At 46.3% G+C, this 17,398-nt stretch overlaps 1 protein-coding gene across 1 annotated transcript in view; it reads right to left on the bottom strand.

Annotated features, from left to right (window-relative positions):
* LOC110392296 (collagen alpha-1(VII) chain-like) overlaps positions 1-9,612 on the bottom strand; it is a 35,684-nt gene extending 26,072 nt beyond the window's left edge. Inside the window, exons 1-12 of the mRNA XM_021384436.1 lie at positions 9,465-9,612; positions 9,005-9,121; positions 8,373-8,528; positions 7,794-7,910; positions 5,711-5,857; positions 5,083-5,271; positions 4,200-4,358; positions 3,540-3,668; positions 3,078-3,227; positions 1,873-2,010; positions 1,337-1,483; positions 620-739 (exon numbers count right to left, since the gene is read on the bottom strand). Of these exons, the coding sequence (XP_021240111.1) occupies positions 620-739; positions 1,337-1,483; positions 1,873-2,010; positions 3,078-3,227; positions 3,540-3,668; positions 4,200-4,358; positions 5,083-5,271; positions 5,711-5,857; positions 7,794-7,910; positions 8,373-8,528; positions 9,005-9,121; positions 9,465-9,612 (1,717 nt within the window). The remainder of the gene's footprint in view (positions 1-619; positions 740-1,336; positions 1,484-1,872; positions 2,011-3,077; positions 3,228-3,539; positions 3,669-4,199; positions 4,359-5,082; positions 5,272-5,710; positions 5,858-7,793; positions 7,911-8,372; positions 8,529-9,004; positions 9,122-9,464) is intronic.

Here is a 17,398-nt window from a genome sequence, read left to right on the forward strand (position 1 = left end):
CTTTTCCACCCAAATGAAGTTGAGATTAAGGCATGCGATGTACAGAATCCTGCAGGGTCGGCCCTCTGTTCTCCCACCCAGATATGCTCAGGAGAAGGTACAGCAGTGGTGCCATCAGTGACAGCATCATTTAATCCTGGTCAAACCAGTTAGCACTTGGAGACAAAAGTCATGACACTGGAATGAACTGGCAGACACTTAGAATCATACAATTTTTTTAGTTGGAAGGATCTTTAAAGTTCATCTAGTCCAATTCCCCAACAATGAACAGGGACATCTACAGCTTTCATCCCCCAGTTTCTACTGATAGTGGGGGTTGCCACCACCCAGGTGCAAGGCCTTGCACTTGGCTTTCTTGAACCTCATGATGTTCACCTGGGCACACTGGCTTGTGCTCTCCGGATGTTAATTAAAGCTGTTGGTGGAAAGAAATTTCTCCTATATTATGTGCCACTTGCATGTTCTGCTGTATCTGTCTCTAAGACCAAGTACTGAACTGAATAGACCACAAGCCAAACCACACTTGTCCATGCTCCATCCTCAAATCCTCTTAGGGCAGCTCACACCAGATGGTCCAAATTACAAGCTATCCTTCCTTTCCCAACCACACAAATATTACCTGAGGACAAGCGCCATGTTAGTAGGTACGTGGATACTCCAGGAACAGCTGCCCAAGTCAGCAAAACACTGGTCTCTGCAGCTTCCTGCATACTGAACTCAGTCACTTTGGGAAAATCCACTGTTGGAAAAGGAAAAGAAAGCAAGCTTATCATAGAAGCATAGAATCATTAAGGATGGAAAGACCACTAAGATCACCTAGTCCAACTGTCCACCTACCATCAATATTGCCCACTAAATCATGTCCCTAAATCATGGTAACACGTTATCACATGTACGGTGAGATGAAGGTGTTTAAGGGTTTTCCAGAAAGCTGAACAGGTTAGATTCTTAGCTAATGGGAACTGATATAATTTTAGCAGATAACTGTGAAATCTTCAGCCTGGATGCTGGGTGTTTCTCCCAACCAATCATTAAATTTGAGTTGTTGGGCTGGGAAATTAAGTTTATGCCTGTTCAGTTGTGCCAGATGCTATTACACCTTGAAGCCTCCATGACTGCTCCACACACCCGATCTTCTTCACTCCTGGAACTCCAAATCACCCTGCTTTGCAGCATCAGTCACGTTACATGATGCCGTAAACATATGAATGATGTTTATCTTTTTCTGCTGAAAATGGTAAAAATATTTTCCATATATGTTGCCCCATCTCCCACCACAATCCCTAGCACTGCTCTGGTGACATTTATTCCCCCAGCTGGTGGTCTCCATACTCACAAGTTTTGGCTGTCAGACGTGTGGGGTTTCCCTCCTGTCCTCCAGTCACTGCAGACACGCCGATGGTGTAGGTGGTGCTCTCCTTCAGCTTGGGGATGGTGAATGAGATGCTCTCTGCTCCAACTAACTGTGAGGTTTCCAAGCCACCTGACAACAATTGCATCGACACCACAAAATAAATAAATAAATAGATAGACAGATAGATAAATAAATCCACAATATTACATAGAAAGAGCAGGGTGATTGCTATTAACAATTATTGTTACAGTTGTTTTCCTCCCTGTCCTGGCATCTTATACACTGCTGGAAGGGAATCACTTCCCTGACTTCTCAAATCCAACTACACCTAAATCCAATTGATCTCTAGATTACAGATGAAAACTTGGCCAAGTTTCAGGCCTTCAACCTGTCCCTGGAGATATCACAGCCCCCATCCACCCTGATGATCTGTGGGAAAAGGACTGAGTTAAGTTTCTGTTATCTGATGATCTTTGTGCTTTGTCTTCACACTGCACCTAAGGGAGCAGGATGCTTACCACTGAATGGCACCCAGGATATCTTATAGTGAGTTGCCCCTGGAAGCCTTCTCCAAGACAGCTTCAAACTATTTACAGCAGTGTTGGTAATCCTCAGATCTTGGATGGTGTGGATGGGGCTGGAGTCTTCAAGAGGTGCTGCAAAATAGAAAAGCGTAAAAATTAATGAGCTAAGGGCAGTTTAGTAAGAAAGAAATAAGGGGAAATTAATAAAAAAAAATAATTTAAAAAAGTAAAACAATTTTTAAAAAGTAAGCGATGCACAACACAGTTCCTCACCACTCACTGACTGATGTTCAACAAGTCCCTGAGAAACGGCAGACCCCCTGGCCAACTCCCTCAGTTTTACCGTTCAGCATTATGCCATTGGTACAGGATGTCTCTTTGGCCCGTTTGGGTCAGTTGTCCTGGCTTGGTCCCCTCCCAGCTCCTTGCTGGCAGGAGAGCGTGAGAAGCTGAAAAGTCCTTGACTTAGTGTAAGCACTGCTCTGCAACAACTAAAATATTGGTGTACTATCGAAGTTGCTCTCGTCCTAAATCCAAAACACAGTGTCAGACCAGCTACTGGGAAGAAAACTGACTCTATCCTAGCCAAAACTGGGACAGATGTCAGCAGTAATGCAGTCTTTGTTGTTATAAGTTATGACACTGAAGAAAAACTCAAGAATTTATTTTGATATGAATTGTTACTTCCTAGCCTTCAACTGCATTTTGGAAGAAAAGACAAGAGGGGAGGTTCAGGTTGGATATTTTCAAGCATGGGAACAGGCTGCCCATGGAAGATGTTGGGTCACCATCCCTGGAGGTGTTCAAGAAAAGTGTAGTTATGACAATTAGGAACATGGTTAGGAGGCATGGTGACTATGAGTTGACAGTTGGACGGATGATCCCAGAGGTCCTTTCCAACCGCAATGATTCTGTGGCTCTATCCAGGGATACCAGGCTGTATTTGCTAAAGAATCCATGGAGCAGAGCACTGTGCAGTTAAATTGAGGGATCTCATCCGTATCTTTTATTGCCAGCATCAAATTTGAGTTGCACAACACCGGGATGTGAGGAGAGGAACAAGGGGATGGATCGTTCAGAGCCATGTTCAAACACCATGGGTTCTGATAAACCCATGTGAAAAAGCCACTGAAAGAAGCAAAACCCCATGAATCCAGCCCCAGTGTCCCAACACAGAGGGCTGTTCCATAAGGACGTACCTGTGCGGTGAGTCAGAGTCACCTCTGGCCCCTCGGTCTTGCTGAAGACAGCCCTAATGCTGACTTTATACAGGGTGTCAGGCAGCAGGTGGTCGATCCGATGAGCCAATAACCTACTGCCCAGGTACTGAGTCTTGGCAACCTGCTTTTCTGTAAAAGAAGGGATGCTTCTTGTAGCTCATCAGTGAGGCTGGTGGCATCCCCTTCAAAGGAAATTGCCTTTCCTTGCTGTACTGCAGTTCCAGAGCTTTGGGGATTAGCTTCATAAGCAGAAGAGCACGAATGCAAAGAGGGAAAGATCTATCAGCAATGGGTGCTGGCTGAAGACCATGTTTCTGAGCTGTGAGATCTCTTTCCTGCTCCAGGCAGTGGATCAGGACTTTGGAAAGGTATCTTCCATGGTTATGGCCACTGACATGGGTCTTTGACAGGAATATGAATGTGCACTCTTTTTCTGCTCACCATTGCTGGCTCCCACAGGGCTCCAGGTGACCTTGAATTTGGTGGCAGCTGACACGATGCTCCATGCCAGAGACAGGCTTGAGCTGGTGTAGGACGTCACCTTGAAATTGGAGATGTAGCCAAGAGGAGCTGCAAGATTAAGTTGGTGTTAGACAGTGCCCTGATTGCTGCCTCTAAGGGCTTCATGTTGGCAGTATAATAAAGCCCAAATTGGAAAACGTTTAAAAGTGCCATCTTTGCTTATCCCCGGTGCCTCATCATTCTCACCTGGAGAGACACTGGTCTGCACACTCTAAGGCCATGCATGCACATCCTATTGCCCTTAGCACCAAGGCATTTGTTTTGTCCTAGCTTCAGGCAGGAGCATGTCTATGAACTCAAATGAAGCAGCATGGGGGTTCAGGCAGCTACGGGATCCAGAGCCTATTATCTGCAGGACTGAAACATGCACCTAGAGTTCCCATGGGTGCTGAATATGAGTGTTTGCCTATGCCAACACGATGCTCAGGCCATTACCTCCATACTACACTCTAGTCATTTTCTGTTACCTTTCAACCTCTCCGATGATAAATCTGGAATCTCCCCTCATGCACCAGGTTGAACCATCCACCCAAGGGATTCGTGCTACGGTAGTTACTTGAACACTCTGCCCATACTCACATGTCCTGGCTGAGGTTGTGATCCCTGGTCCTTCCACTGCACCGAAGAGCACATAGAGGGAAATCACGTACTCGGTGTCATGGGCCAGGTTGCGGAGCTGGTAGGCTGTGATCGACTTGTTGAGGGCCAGCTGCCGAGGTCGGTCTTTCCCAAAGAATTCTTTGCAAAAGAGAGAAAATGAAATAGAAGAGGATAAAGACTAGAATCTGAGGAGTAGCTTTATTGTATACTAGGACAGGCACCATGTTTTCCCCATCTCAGAATCACAGCATCATAGAACTGCTCAGGATGGAAAAGACCTTAAAGATCATCAAGTCCAACAGCAACCTAACCATACTACCCTAACTCTAACAACCCACCACAGCTGAAGATATGTTGTAGGACACCTGTGTTTGCTGGAACAAGAGAATTTTCCTTTGGCTGTTTATTAAGGAATTTGAACGACCAAAGGAACCAAATTCACCAAGAGGATCCAGAAGAATCAAACCAGTTCTCAAACAAAGGCCCCAGCTAACATTGTGTGGACCACTGGATGCTCCCATGTGTTCTCTGCCTCTCCCCAGTTCTCCAGGGAGTTGCAGAGCCCTTGCACTGCTGATATGACTCAGCTTATCCCCAAGGACCAGGCAAGGTGGTGTAGAACCCTTGCACCCACTGGGATACGAGCTGGAATGGGGTCAGGTTGCAGGGACCCTATCTGCCAGCTCTGCAAGACAGGTCCTTGAATAATTTCTGGTTTCAGCTCATGCCCTGAAGTAGCTCAGACCAATTAATGGGCTGGGCTTGTTCCTATGTCCACCATTCCTGAGGCTCCCAGAGCCTTATCTCCTGTACTACAGGAAGAGGTGTGGGTGATGCAGGCTGGAGGACAGTGGGATCTTACCTGGTGTAGGACCCCAAGCCACTCGGTACCCAGTGGCCCCAGCAACTGAGTCCCAGGAGACCAGAGCACCATTGGTGGATATCTCACTCACGTTCAGCATCTGCACAGTGCTTGAAGCCACTGCAAGAAAGTACATCTGCCTGTTCAGTTCAAGGCCCCCATAGATTCTAAGTGATCCCCCAAAAGCTGCTAGTGGAGAGAAGGGGAATGGAATGGAATGGAATGGAATGGAATGGAATGGAATGGAATGGAATGGAATGGAATGGAATGGAATGGAATGGAATGGAATGGAATGGANTGGAATGGAATGGAATGGAATGGAATGGAATGGAATGGAATGGAATGGAATGGAATGGAATGGAATGGAATGGAATGGAATGGAATGGAATGGAATGACTGAGGTTGGAAATAACCTCTAAGATCAAGCCCAACCATCAACCCATCACCACTGCATCCACCAAACCATGTCCCCAGGTGTTGCACCTCCACAACTGCTCTTTACATCAGATAATAGGCAAGATGGTGACCACAAATGACACCAACTCAATGCTGCCATCAGAGTCTCACCCCTATCCATGTCCTCTTGGGCTTCTTCCCTTTACCTATACCCCTGCTGTGGGGCACCCACCTGTAGTTGCTTTTGTGCTCACCACCGGCCCCTCAACATCTCCAAAGATGGGGTTGATGGTGACAGTGTATTCTGTGCCAGGCTGCAGTCCCTGGATCATGTAGTAGCTGTAGGTGCTGCTGAGGTTCACATCCTGGATGCTGCCATCTGAAAATGGAAATTATGGCTGATGGATGGGTCAAGCTAAGGAGGACTACCCATCTGGGATCCTACAAGTGATCACTTGAGGATGACACGGTTGCATGAGACTGAATGGCATTTGTCCTCCTAGCTTGCACCTGGACCCAAGAGGTCTTCAAACCAAGGACAGCAGGGACAGGGCACAATAAGCACAAGACTTTGTTGAGGAGATGGTGTATATATGGGTGGAAATAAACCACGTCACCCAGTAATCAACAACGGATCAAGGTGGTTTAGGGCTTTTCAGGTCAAAGAAATCAGGTAGCAAGAGAAAAATCATAGAATCATTAAGGCTGGAAGAGATCACTCAGATCATCGAGTCCAACTGCACATTCATCCCCATCGTGTCCACTAAGCCATGTCCCTCAACGCCACATCTACCCTTTTCTTGAACCCCTCAAGGGACAGTGACTCCATCACTTCCCTGGGCACCCTGTTTCAAACGAATGTATATGGGGCTCTGGGCAGTCCTCTGAGAGTCCACACTCTGCCCATCCCTGGGTGACTCAGTGCTGGAGCCATCCTTCCTTCCCTGCTGGACACAGGAGACAACTAATGCCACAAAACACATTTTCTCCATGTTAATATTACTTTCGTATCCCTGCTACAGACTAGAATCCTCCCAGCAGAACTTCTCAGCATCACTCTAGAAGGAGGCATGGACAGAGAAGAGTTAAAACCTAATCCCTGCCGATCACAGCTTGTTTTCGGAGAAGCAGAGAGATGCTTGCAACATGTTGGGACTGAGGGAGGGGTGAACGGGGGGATGCCATTTCCACTTTGGTCACTGGAGGGTGCCATGTCCCCATTTTCTGCTTCCATCAGCACCTTGTGCCCCATCCCCCTCTCCCAACTCATACACCATGGACCATATCAGGAGCTGGTTTAATTTTGTCTATTCTCTGTCAAAGAAGGAAAAATCAACATCCTCCAGCACCTGGGATGGCTGAACGGGGACGGACAGTGCTGATCCCAGTGCCACTGTAATGCGTGACCCTGGGATGGGATGGAGCGTGGGAGGAGAACAACGGTGATGGTGGGATTTTTGTCACCCTTGGATTTGGGGTGAGTTGGTATTGAGTGAAAGAGCTGCTCAGATACAATAAAGCCAGCACAGAAGTGATGTGATCACACTTTGGCTGAACATATCTTGCTCATTCCCCTTGAGAAGAGGAGGAAGGCTGAATGTGCTCTGTTTCTGTCTGGCGTATAAATCAAAGACTGGATAAAGAGCTGAATTTTGGGGTGTGCTTGGATTTCTTTTTTTGGAGAACCATTCATTACAAAGCAAAACAAGCAGTGTTATATCCTCCCTGGAAAGATTTTTCCCTTCTGATTACCTTCAGAGCTGTTCTCCAACTAATCCCCCCCCCATCCCCAGTGGGAGATCTCTCCTTATTTCATAAGCTGTAGGAAAGAGCGCTGTTTTTTTCAAAGCCTGTGATGGAGCCCAGGTGTCCTGACACCCATCTCATCTTTGAACCACAAAAACATCCATCTCCCAAGGCCAAAATATGCCATCAATTCTGAATTTCTAACTCCTGCTCCCCCACACCAGCAATGAAACTATGTTTGGGTTCAGGGCATGGAGAGGCTCCAGCTGTGAATGCAGATCTGTCTTCAAACACCAAAATCTGTCTGAGAAAGAGGGTGCATTATGGGACGCTGGCAGACTAAGTCAGGTCTTGGTGCAACAGACCCAAAAAACCTGGGTTGTAGAATCATTTGAGTTGGAAGGGACCTTTAAAGGTCATCCAGTCCAACTGGCCTGCAATGAACAGGAACACCTACAGCTAGCCCTTGCAGATTGCTGTTGCATGCCCAGCAGAACACTTGTCAATGCATCCAGTGCCTTCCCACCACCCTGACCACCAATGCCTGCATCCCACTCCCATGCTTCTACCTGTTGATGTCCAGGTGAGCCTGTAGCCTGTTGCTCCCCGGACAGGGCTCCACCGCGCCTGGAGTGTATCAGTGGTCTCATTCTGCAGCAAGATGCTCTTCACAGGCAGGAGCTTCACTGGAAGGACAGGGAACAAATCTTTCAAAGCACATACTGATCACCAGAGGACTTTGTTGGCTGTCCTCCTTGTACTGTTGTCTCTCAAGAGGAGAGGGATTTCCAAGGGCTCTGGCTTTGCCTGGAAGGATGAAGGTGATGAAAAAAAACCAAACCTGTGGCCATTGCTTTTCAGGACCAATCCTTCACAGGCACCAACATTGCTAGCTTTCTGCAGCATGGACACGTAACAGATCTCCCTCCTTTCCTCCCAGCCAGTGTGGTGGTGTTCAAGGGTGGCCACATCCATGCACGTGATGAGGGAAGAGCACGGCTCAAGGATGGACTTAGGAAGAACCCACTGAGCAATGCTCTTTTGATGCACATGTAGCTGCTGTGCGCAACAATGGAGTGCTTATCAACAGCAAAGGGTGTGAATGCAGTGCCCAAGGCAAGAAGGAGTCAAGGAGTCAAACCTCTTACATGTTCTCCCCACAGCAGTTACGGGCTGGCTTGGACCCTGGGGGTACACTGCATAGATGCTGATGCTGTACTCTCTATCCTCCTGCAAGTTATCTAGCACATGGGAGGAGACGTCACCTCGCAGAACCCGCTCGTAGGTCATTCCTGGTCTGTTGACTGAAAAAACAAGGAGAAGAGTGATGGTGAAGCCTTCCCAGTGCCTGAAGTCTACATCCCACTGCAATGTACTCAAGACACAGCAAAGAGCATGCCTTGACCTATGTAACTTTGCTAAGCCTCAGGTCTGTAGCTAAGACTTGATGTATCCATGCTGTGCCCAGCCCTGTAGATCACACAGAGGTGAGTGCTGGTTATACCAAAGGCTTGAACTCATCCCACATCCACACCAAAGCAGGCACTTGAGTACAAAAAATATCCAGGGTGGTAGTGCAAAAGGGTACAATGCATCCACACCATCCCCATCTCTTCCTTCAAAAGGCTCTTGTCCTCTGTTCTAGAGAACTATAATGTCTGGAAGAAGCTAACTTGGCTTTATTCCGTAGTGATACCACTCTTTTCTTGGATGAAAAGGCACCTTTCCTGCCTCAGGTCACAGCTCTTTTCAAAGCAAGCTCCAAGGAAACCAAACTCACCTCTGGGGATGTAGACTTTGTAGCCTTCCAGCTTGCCCAGGGGAGGAGTCCAAGCAACCTTCAAGCTAAAAAGTCCTTCTTCTATCACACGGAAATTAGTGACTGGAGGCACTGGTGCTATGGGGTACAAAAATTGATGGAAAAGCGCTTTAATAGAGTGCCACATCAAAGACACCTGGAAAAGCTTTTGACTTCAAAAACAAAGAGATGTAACAGTGAGCAGCAACATTTCTCCCTATTCTGTCAGCCATACCCTCAAAAGTAAACTTTCCCCTTGATCACACCCTTGTCCACTTGAAAAATGAGCAGAAAACCCCCATGACAGAGTGCCTGGGGGCTTCCTCTTTGAATGGTGTTGGAAACTGTGAAGTATCTACCCACAGGGTACTGTCTCCTGAGCAGAGAAAACTCAGCAGTGGTTTCAGGCAAACTGAGCAAGAGCACATGAATCAAACGTTACTTGTGCCTATGGATGCAACTCTTACAAAGAGGAGCCCATTTTGATCCAGCCAGCCATGGCAGGCAGATTTATAGCTTCTGCCTCTGCCTTCACGTTGGGGATAATAAGAGAAGAGATCAAATGACTTTATTTCAACCCATAGAGCCATTCCATCTTATCTGTGGCAAGTACATATGAGTCAACCTTATTGAGGCTCTTTATTTATTCATCCTGTCAGAGATCTTCCCTCAAGAAGACAAACAATTTAGACATTGCAGGGATGGGGAGAAGAAATAAAAGAAAAGGAAAAAAGAATCATTCTTTTCAAAACCCCTTGGGCAAAGCGGACTTGGTTCTACATGCAAAACAGAGAGAGAAATACAACTACTCTACTCCTTTATCCCTTAAAGCCTCTGAAAGTAGTGGAGAGACTTCTGGGTCAGAACTTGCTCAATTTATCACCTCTGACCCAGTGACCTGCACTCTAGGGCTTGACCAAGAGTGAATTTACTTCTTTTGTTTCCAAGAACCTCAGTGTTACAACCAGCAATATCACAGAATCATAGAATCATAGAATGGCCTGGGTTGGAAAGGACCTCAAAGATCATCAAGTTTCAACCCCCTTGCTGAGTGCAGGGTCACCAACCACCAGCCCAGGCTGCCCAGAGCCACATCCAGCCTGGCCTTGAATGCCTCCAGGGATGGGGCATCCGCAACCTCCTTGGGCAACCTGTTCCAGTGTGTCACCACCCTAAGAGTTAAAAACTTCCTCCTAATATCTAACCTACATCTCCCCTGTCTCAGTTTAAAACCATTCCCCCTTGTCCTATCGCTATCCACCCTGGTAAACAGTTGTTCCCCCTCCTGCTTATACGCTCCCTTCAAAGTAATGGAAGGCCACAATGAGGTCTCCCCAGAGCCTTCTCTTCTCCAAGCTGAACAAGCCCAGTTCCCTCAACCTTTCCTCCTAGCTCCAGCCCTCTAATCATCTTGGTCGCCCTCCTCTGAACTCATTCCAAGGGCTCCATGTCTTTCTTGTGCTGGGCATGGCAGATTGCAATCCAGAAGATGTCCAGATCATTTCATGGGACAGAGATCACTATGTGGGGCAGTTCCTAAGGGCCATGATCTTGCTCCCTTGGTGTTCTCCTTAAAGTGAGGTGAAACTCAGAAGTGGTACATAGTGCCAACACACAGTTTTGGACCATCTGCTTCCAAACCATGTGCATTTAGAACACACATCTCTCCATAAAACTCCTGTTTCTAAATGCATATTCTCCAGAAGCTTCTTTCATCCCATGTACACTGGAATTACATTAACTGAACCCCAGCCTGGATTCATTAAATCCCACATTAAATCAGATGATATGAGCTATCCAGTGGGCTGTACACATGGTACAATGTTGGGTTACTCTGCACCTGCTCGTGGTGCCTCACCTCACACCAGGGACATTTGTACAGATGTTTCTCCCACTCCTATATCCCTCACTCCTTGGATGTATGGCTTTGGAGTGGTTTCTTTTCCTGTGCCCACGTGAACAAGAACACGGGATAGTTTCAGAAGAGACACACTCACTCGTTTTCCCCTTGGTAACTGCCGACTCCCCAAGGGCATCTGTATAGATGGCTCTCACTGTGAAGACGTACTTGGTGTTGGGTTTCAGATCAGTCACAAGCACAGTGCATTTGTCACCATCCACCAAAATCTGTCACACAGGGGGACAAGGGACATCATTACATCTCTGTGAGGGTAGAAGACTGCCACATTCACAGCAGGTTAGGAGCACAAGGCTTCTCCTCTAGTGCAAGGTGCTTCCACGAGCAGGATCAGTGCATTGCAATCTGTGAAAGATTCCTAGGTTCACAAGGGACATGTCACTGACAGAGGACAATGCCAAAGCTGGGTCCCATGGGGTAGAAACTCCACGGTTTCTCCAATGGTGAGGGTGTTTCCCAATCCCCACCTTAAAGAAAATGGAGGAAAACCCACCATTTTTGACAAAGAGAGTTTCTTTGAAGTTCATACAGGGAAATTTCAACATAGCCTGAAGGCAAAAGAAATAAACATAACTTCTGGGTTTTTACAATGTTCTTATGAGATTCTGAAGCAGTCAAGGATGATCATTCTTGTTAAATGCAATCTGAATAATTAATACAATTAATAATCTTAACTTTAATATTTTATGCTTTCATAGGTTTGTTCTATTATTAGAAATGAAAGCTTTTAGGCATACATTTTCTATCCTTCAGTCCTGCTTTGTTCAGTGACCAAGCTGCCCCAGACTGAGCTGGCACACAGCATCATCCTTCTCACAAAGACATGGCAAAATAAAAATGTGCAGAAACCTTATTAAGAGTTAAGGATGGCAGCAAGAGGAATAGGAGTTGCTGTGGACTTATTTGAGAGGTCATGTCACAGAAGTAAGGAAAGAAAGGAGTGGTTCCCATTGACCTGCTCTTATTGATCCCAAAAGAGTTGGTGACATCTTGTGCCATATCCTCCTTCCTTTCTTCCTTCCCCACCTCACACTCTCAAAAATCCCATCTCACCACAACAGCAATGCCATCATGAACAAACAATCGACACACCTGCAAATCTGATGGTCTCTCTATAGACCTTCACTTCAAAGAAGCAGTTCCAGTAATTCATTAGGATGCACTTGGCTGTGACCTGGATGTCTGAGTGACATGGTGCCATCTCCCAACTGGGCTGTGCCATCAACAACCTCAGGAGAGGATTAATCTCTAACATTGGAAGCACAACTGGGGCTCTGCGAGGTGGGAATGCAACTCTACCTGCCGCTGGTCCTCCATAACAGGCTGTCCTGAAGGCAATAAGGGATGCACGTGGATGCGGTACCCCATCACCCTCCCTGTAGCTGGCATCCATGTGAACCTCAGTGAGCTGTGGCTGTGCTCACTGACATGCAGATCCCGAGGGCCGATGATCTTCTCAGCTGCAAAACAAGATAAGAAAGGTCTTTTGTTTGGACCGTGATGGCACTGATGTTGGACATGTGCAGGTCTTTCACTGGGGGAGTCACCATATTCAATGCAGAGAAGGCATCTGGTGTTGGACTTTATGGATAAAGTTCTCCCAAGCTCTGTCGTAAGCTTTTTTAACTTATTTTTTTGTGAGTTTGTGTTCCAAAAGAGCAACAAGAACTCCTTGCCACCATTTCTGGGCTTGCTGCAATTTCTGCATCTTTTGGGAGAGATCTAGATCTCTCTGAAGACCTTTTTGTCTGCTCTTTGCATCTTCTGCAAGGATTTAAGTCCTTCCCAAGACTGTGGGTAGTGCTATCAGAATTCACCATGAGAAGCCCATCATGAAAATCCCAAGGTGCAAAACTGCTGCCCCAAAATACTGCTGCTCAATTGTCCAAAAAGACAGTGAGGACTTCAGGATCCAGTATCACAGAATCATTAAGGTTGAAAAGACCGCTAAGATCATCTAGTCCAACCATCAACTCATCACCACCATATCCACTAAATCATGCCTTCAGTGCCACATCCACCCTTTTCTTGAACATCTCCAGGGACGATGATTCCTCCACCTCCCCGGGCAGCCTGTTCCAATGCATTACCACTCTTTCAGAGAAGCAATTTTTCCTAATATCCAACCTGAGACTAACCATGGTGATGCAGACACAAGCAAATACATAGGGCCACTGCTCCTGGGCAACAGATGCTCCATTGAGCTGGATGCTCCTCCAGGTCAGCCAACTCATACAGTTTCTCTGGGACATGAGAATGTGAGAGACCCATCTCCATGGCATGACTGGCACATCTAGGGGCTAGGAAGTGGCTGGTTGGGGCAGGATAAAAAGAGAACCCCAACAAACCTTTCACAGGCTGCTTGATGGGCCGTGGGGGCTCTGAGGCAGTGAAACAGAGCCTTCGTGAGAGCTTGGGGGCCGCGCTGTGGAGCAGGGGGAAGTCATCAACGTAAATCACATGCTCTGCTGTGGGTTCTGAGGCTATTTTGTTCAGTTCATGCTTGTCAGCATCCTTAATTCCTATAGGAAGAAAAAAAGAGAAAGGAGGATCCCAGAGACTTGCAGTAGAGTAGGTCAAGCATTAGTAAAAGTCTTTGAAGACTAAATGGGACAAATGTACTGGAAAGGAATGGAGCCAAAATCTGGGTGGGGGGTGGTGGAGCAGGTGAGGCCTCTTGCACAAGGGAAAAGAAGCCAAGTTTTTTTTCAGAGGCATGTTAGAGACTGCCCAAGGGAACCTGGTCACTAACGGGATGCTTTGGGTGGACAGTGAAAGGGAGGAGGGTAGGATCTGCCCTGATTCTCTCCATTAAATATAGATTCCACCCTTCTGACAGACAATTGAAGAGACTTTGGGGAGGCTGTGTGAAAATTTTTTGTTTTTCCAGCATTTGAATGAAAAAAATCAACCACAGTTTTGTGCTTGCATTGGTCTAAATTAACCTAGCTGCTCTCCATAATAAAACACCACCAACTCTTCTTTCTCCCCAGACTGCCTGGTAAAGAGAAGGCTTTGACTTGTAAAAAATGGCTGTATTTGGCTCTTAGAAAAGGGCTAAAATTTTTCCTTGCCCATGGAATTATTCTGATGGACAATTTAATGTAGCTAAAGTCAGTCTCTAGACCCCATTATGAGAAACCTTCAAAAGTAAAAAAAACATTTCATTTTTGAAAATGCCACATCAAAACATTTTGACTTTAATGGAACTATTTATTGAACTCCTCCTGAATTTGCAAGTCATTTTGACAGATCTAAAACCGCAGATATCTACTGAATAAATCAGCAATGGACAACAACCAAAAATACCCAAGCACAGCACAGATGTGATTTTCCTGTTCGTGCAGCAGTTGCTAGTGGCTGTGCCAGGGGATGGGTGCAGTGTTTGGAGCTGGGTGCTGTTATACATCTGCAGCCTTGCCTGGTGTGTAGGTAGTGTGTTTGTGCACACAGTATTTGGTAGCTTAGCATATCTATATTCTAGCAGTAGATGTCCCCGTTCATTGTAGGGGAGTTGGACTAGAGGACCTTCAAGGTTTCCTTCCAACTCAAACAATTCTATGATTCTACGTCCATACATACCTACAGCAAACACAGTCACTCCTGCATCCTGAAGGACTTGGGCTTTGTCTTCAACCAAGTCACTGGATTTCCCACTCGTGATCAAAACAACTACCTACAAGAATTGGAATCAGAGCCAGAGAATGAAAGAGCACAATACGAGGAATTCAAAGAGTCAACTGTAGGATTTCCAAACCAACAACCTGGATCTCGGTCGAGATTTAGTCCATGTGAAAATAGCAAACATGAGTTAGGAAGGAAGGAGAACACAGATGCTAGAGAGATAATTCACCTCTGCACATCCATGAGAGTAACTTTTAAAGGAGAACTCAGCTGCACCCTTTTCACTGGCACATGGACAGCGAAATCAGGTGGGAAGAAACTGTCTCAGCCACAGCCTGGACTTAAATGACACCCAGCCTCAGCAAATGCTCTGCAAGCCATGGGGAAATGTGATCAGTTCCATAAGGTGAGTCAGTCCTTTGAAAAACTGGACTTGCCTCTCTTCCTAACACAGACCTGAAGCTGAGCGAGCTCTTAAGTGAGGGAGCTCGAAAGCCAAAAAACAGACGGGATGAACACAACCCAGCTGGCTCATTCATGCCTGTGGGTGAAAAATCAGAAGTCTGATCCCTACTGAGGGTTACATCAGAGCAATGGTTGCAGAAGACTGCTTACCTTTGCTGCATCTTCTCTCAGGGTGGCTGGGTGAGACATGGCATGAGCTGCAAATGCCAGAGCAGACCCCGCTTTCAAGCTGCTGCCTTTGATCGAAATCTCCTGAATTGCCACCAGTATTTCTTCAATGGTCACATAATCTGTCAGCTCAATACTCATCCTGGGAGTGAGGAACGGGGGAATATGGGTGAATAAAGGGCAAGAAAATGTTGGCATTACAGCAAGGGTGCATTGTTAATGATAGTGACCAACAGTGATGTTGACTCTTAGATGGTTACACAACACTCATAGGTAGTCAGAATCCTCTTTACAATGGTCAGGGGAACCGCAGAGCCTTCTACCTTAAAACAGTATCCAAAATTGGAAAGCAGGGAGTTTCTTATGGCTGCATTAAATATCACGCTCCTTGCTCGGGAAGAGTTTCCCACAGCCAAATGCCTCTATACTCTGGTGACGTTGTTAGGGGTTGAACTCTTGCTTTGTTCTTGCAGTGGTTCAACCAAGTAGCAAGAGCTCTTTAATGAACAGAAATAATTTCTTAGCAAAAACTGTGCCCATCTAGAGCTGTAGGTCTATAGAAACCCATGTGCTGGTGGTAGAGGATGCACTGACCCACCTTGGTTTCTCTCCATAGAGTGCCACTGCCAGCCGGACGCCTCCTTTGCCCATCACCACATTCTCAAAGGAGCGGGCCATGCTGCTGATGAAGTCCTTGAGCAGCCGGGAGCTCTCTCTCCCTGCACCCTGGGAATGCCCCACGAGGAATAGGACATCGGCCACCTCTGCTGTCCTGCACACTGAAGGACAAGAAGGGCAGGAAAGGCCATCTCAGTGATTGGACTCAACACTCTTTATGTGTCCTTTCCAACTTGGGAAATCCTATGATTCTATGATCTCACACCATGCAGTGAGGCAGCCAGGAAAAAAAACCCTTCATGTGAACCCCTGAAACGTTACAGCTAAGAGAGAGAGATCCTGGATATCTTGTCATCAGGGTCCCCAGAGACATTGTAAGTCATCCAGTGCACCCGTAGGGCCGCCCAAACTTTGCCAGTCCTAAAAGAACCAGACTTGCACGCAGAGAGCCTGGGACACCCCCTGCATTCAGATCTGCAGTGCATTCTGCCTAAACTGCCAGCAGTCCTGAGAACAAAAAAAAAAATGTCTTTTGCAAAGAGTGAACAATTTGAGTGTTTTTTTCTGTACAAGCTGGAATTAACCAATGACAGCTGGCACAGGAGGGACAGGCGTATGAGCAAATTTGTTCAATGAACATCAAGGCAGTGTTTAGTCTTTTTTAATGTAATTTCACTTTCTTTAGGCATTCAATAAATACATTTCATGGATACAAATCTGGTGACTTTTAGGGATGCTTAAATTAACGAAGGCTTTAAAAGGGAAATTCAAAATTTGTATTTTCTTCGGCATTTCTCTCCATTGCAGATAGATGCTGAATTATTACTGTAGGAATGCTAAAAAGTAGAGTGTTCTGACTGCTGAGGGAAGGCTTGCTCAGCAGGACTGGGATCAACCTCTTCACATTTTTTTCATTTTGTTTCACTGATGCTTTGGACTTCATCCAACCACGGCCTTGACTTTCAGCTAGAGACCCAACCCACACTCACCCAAGGTTGCAGCATTTGCTGGGGAGAAGTGCTAGGTGAGTTTTTCTCACACTCTCACCATGGGAAGCCCATTTTAGCTTGCCCTCTGCAATTTACCCGAGTTTTACCCCATTCCTAAGAGCAGGATTCCCACAGAGATTGGAAAGATGCAGGTTTTGTGCTCTCCTTCATTTCTACGTGTCCTTGATCAACCCCTTTGGCCACACAGCAGGAAAAGAGCATCATTTGCTGGCTACAACAGATAGCTGTCCACAGCTCTTTGTTGCCCAGGGTTTTTCATTTCTTCATTTTTCTATGTGCTTCCTGATACTGAGCTCTTTACAACTTAACAATTCTGTTTACAACAGAAAAAAAAAATGACTGGCTCTTTTTGGTTTAACTTACGCAGCTGGAAATTCAAAGCACTTTCCCTAACAAAAATGGCAGACAATTACTCCAATTTTCCTTTCTAGAGCTCTCTTTTAAGATCACCTTTCCTTTCTCCATAAGTGCCTTTCAGCTGAGATGTCAGGGTTGTCTTGGATGCAGCTCGGCCGTTAACAGCAGATCACCATAAGCTTGTTTTTGGATCAACCCCTTTCCCATAGCCTGGAC

This window comes from Numida meleagris, chromosome 1 (assembly GCF_002078875.1).
Source record: "Numida meleagris isolate 19003 breed g44 Domestic line chromosome 1, NumMel1.0, whole genome shotgun sequence".
In the NCBI taxonomy this organism is placed as follows: Eukaryota; Metazoa; Chordata; class Aves; order Galliformes; family Numididae; genus Numida; species Numida meleagris.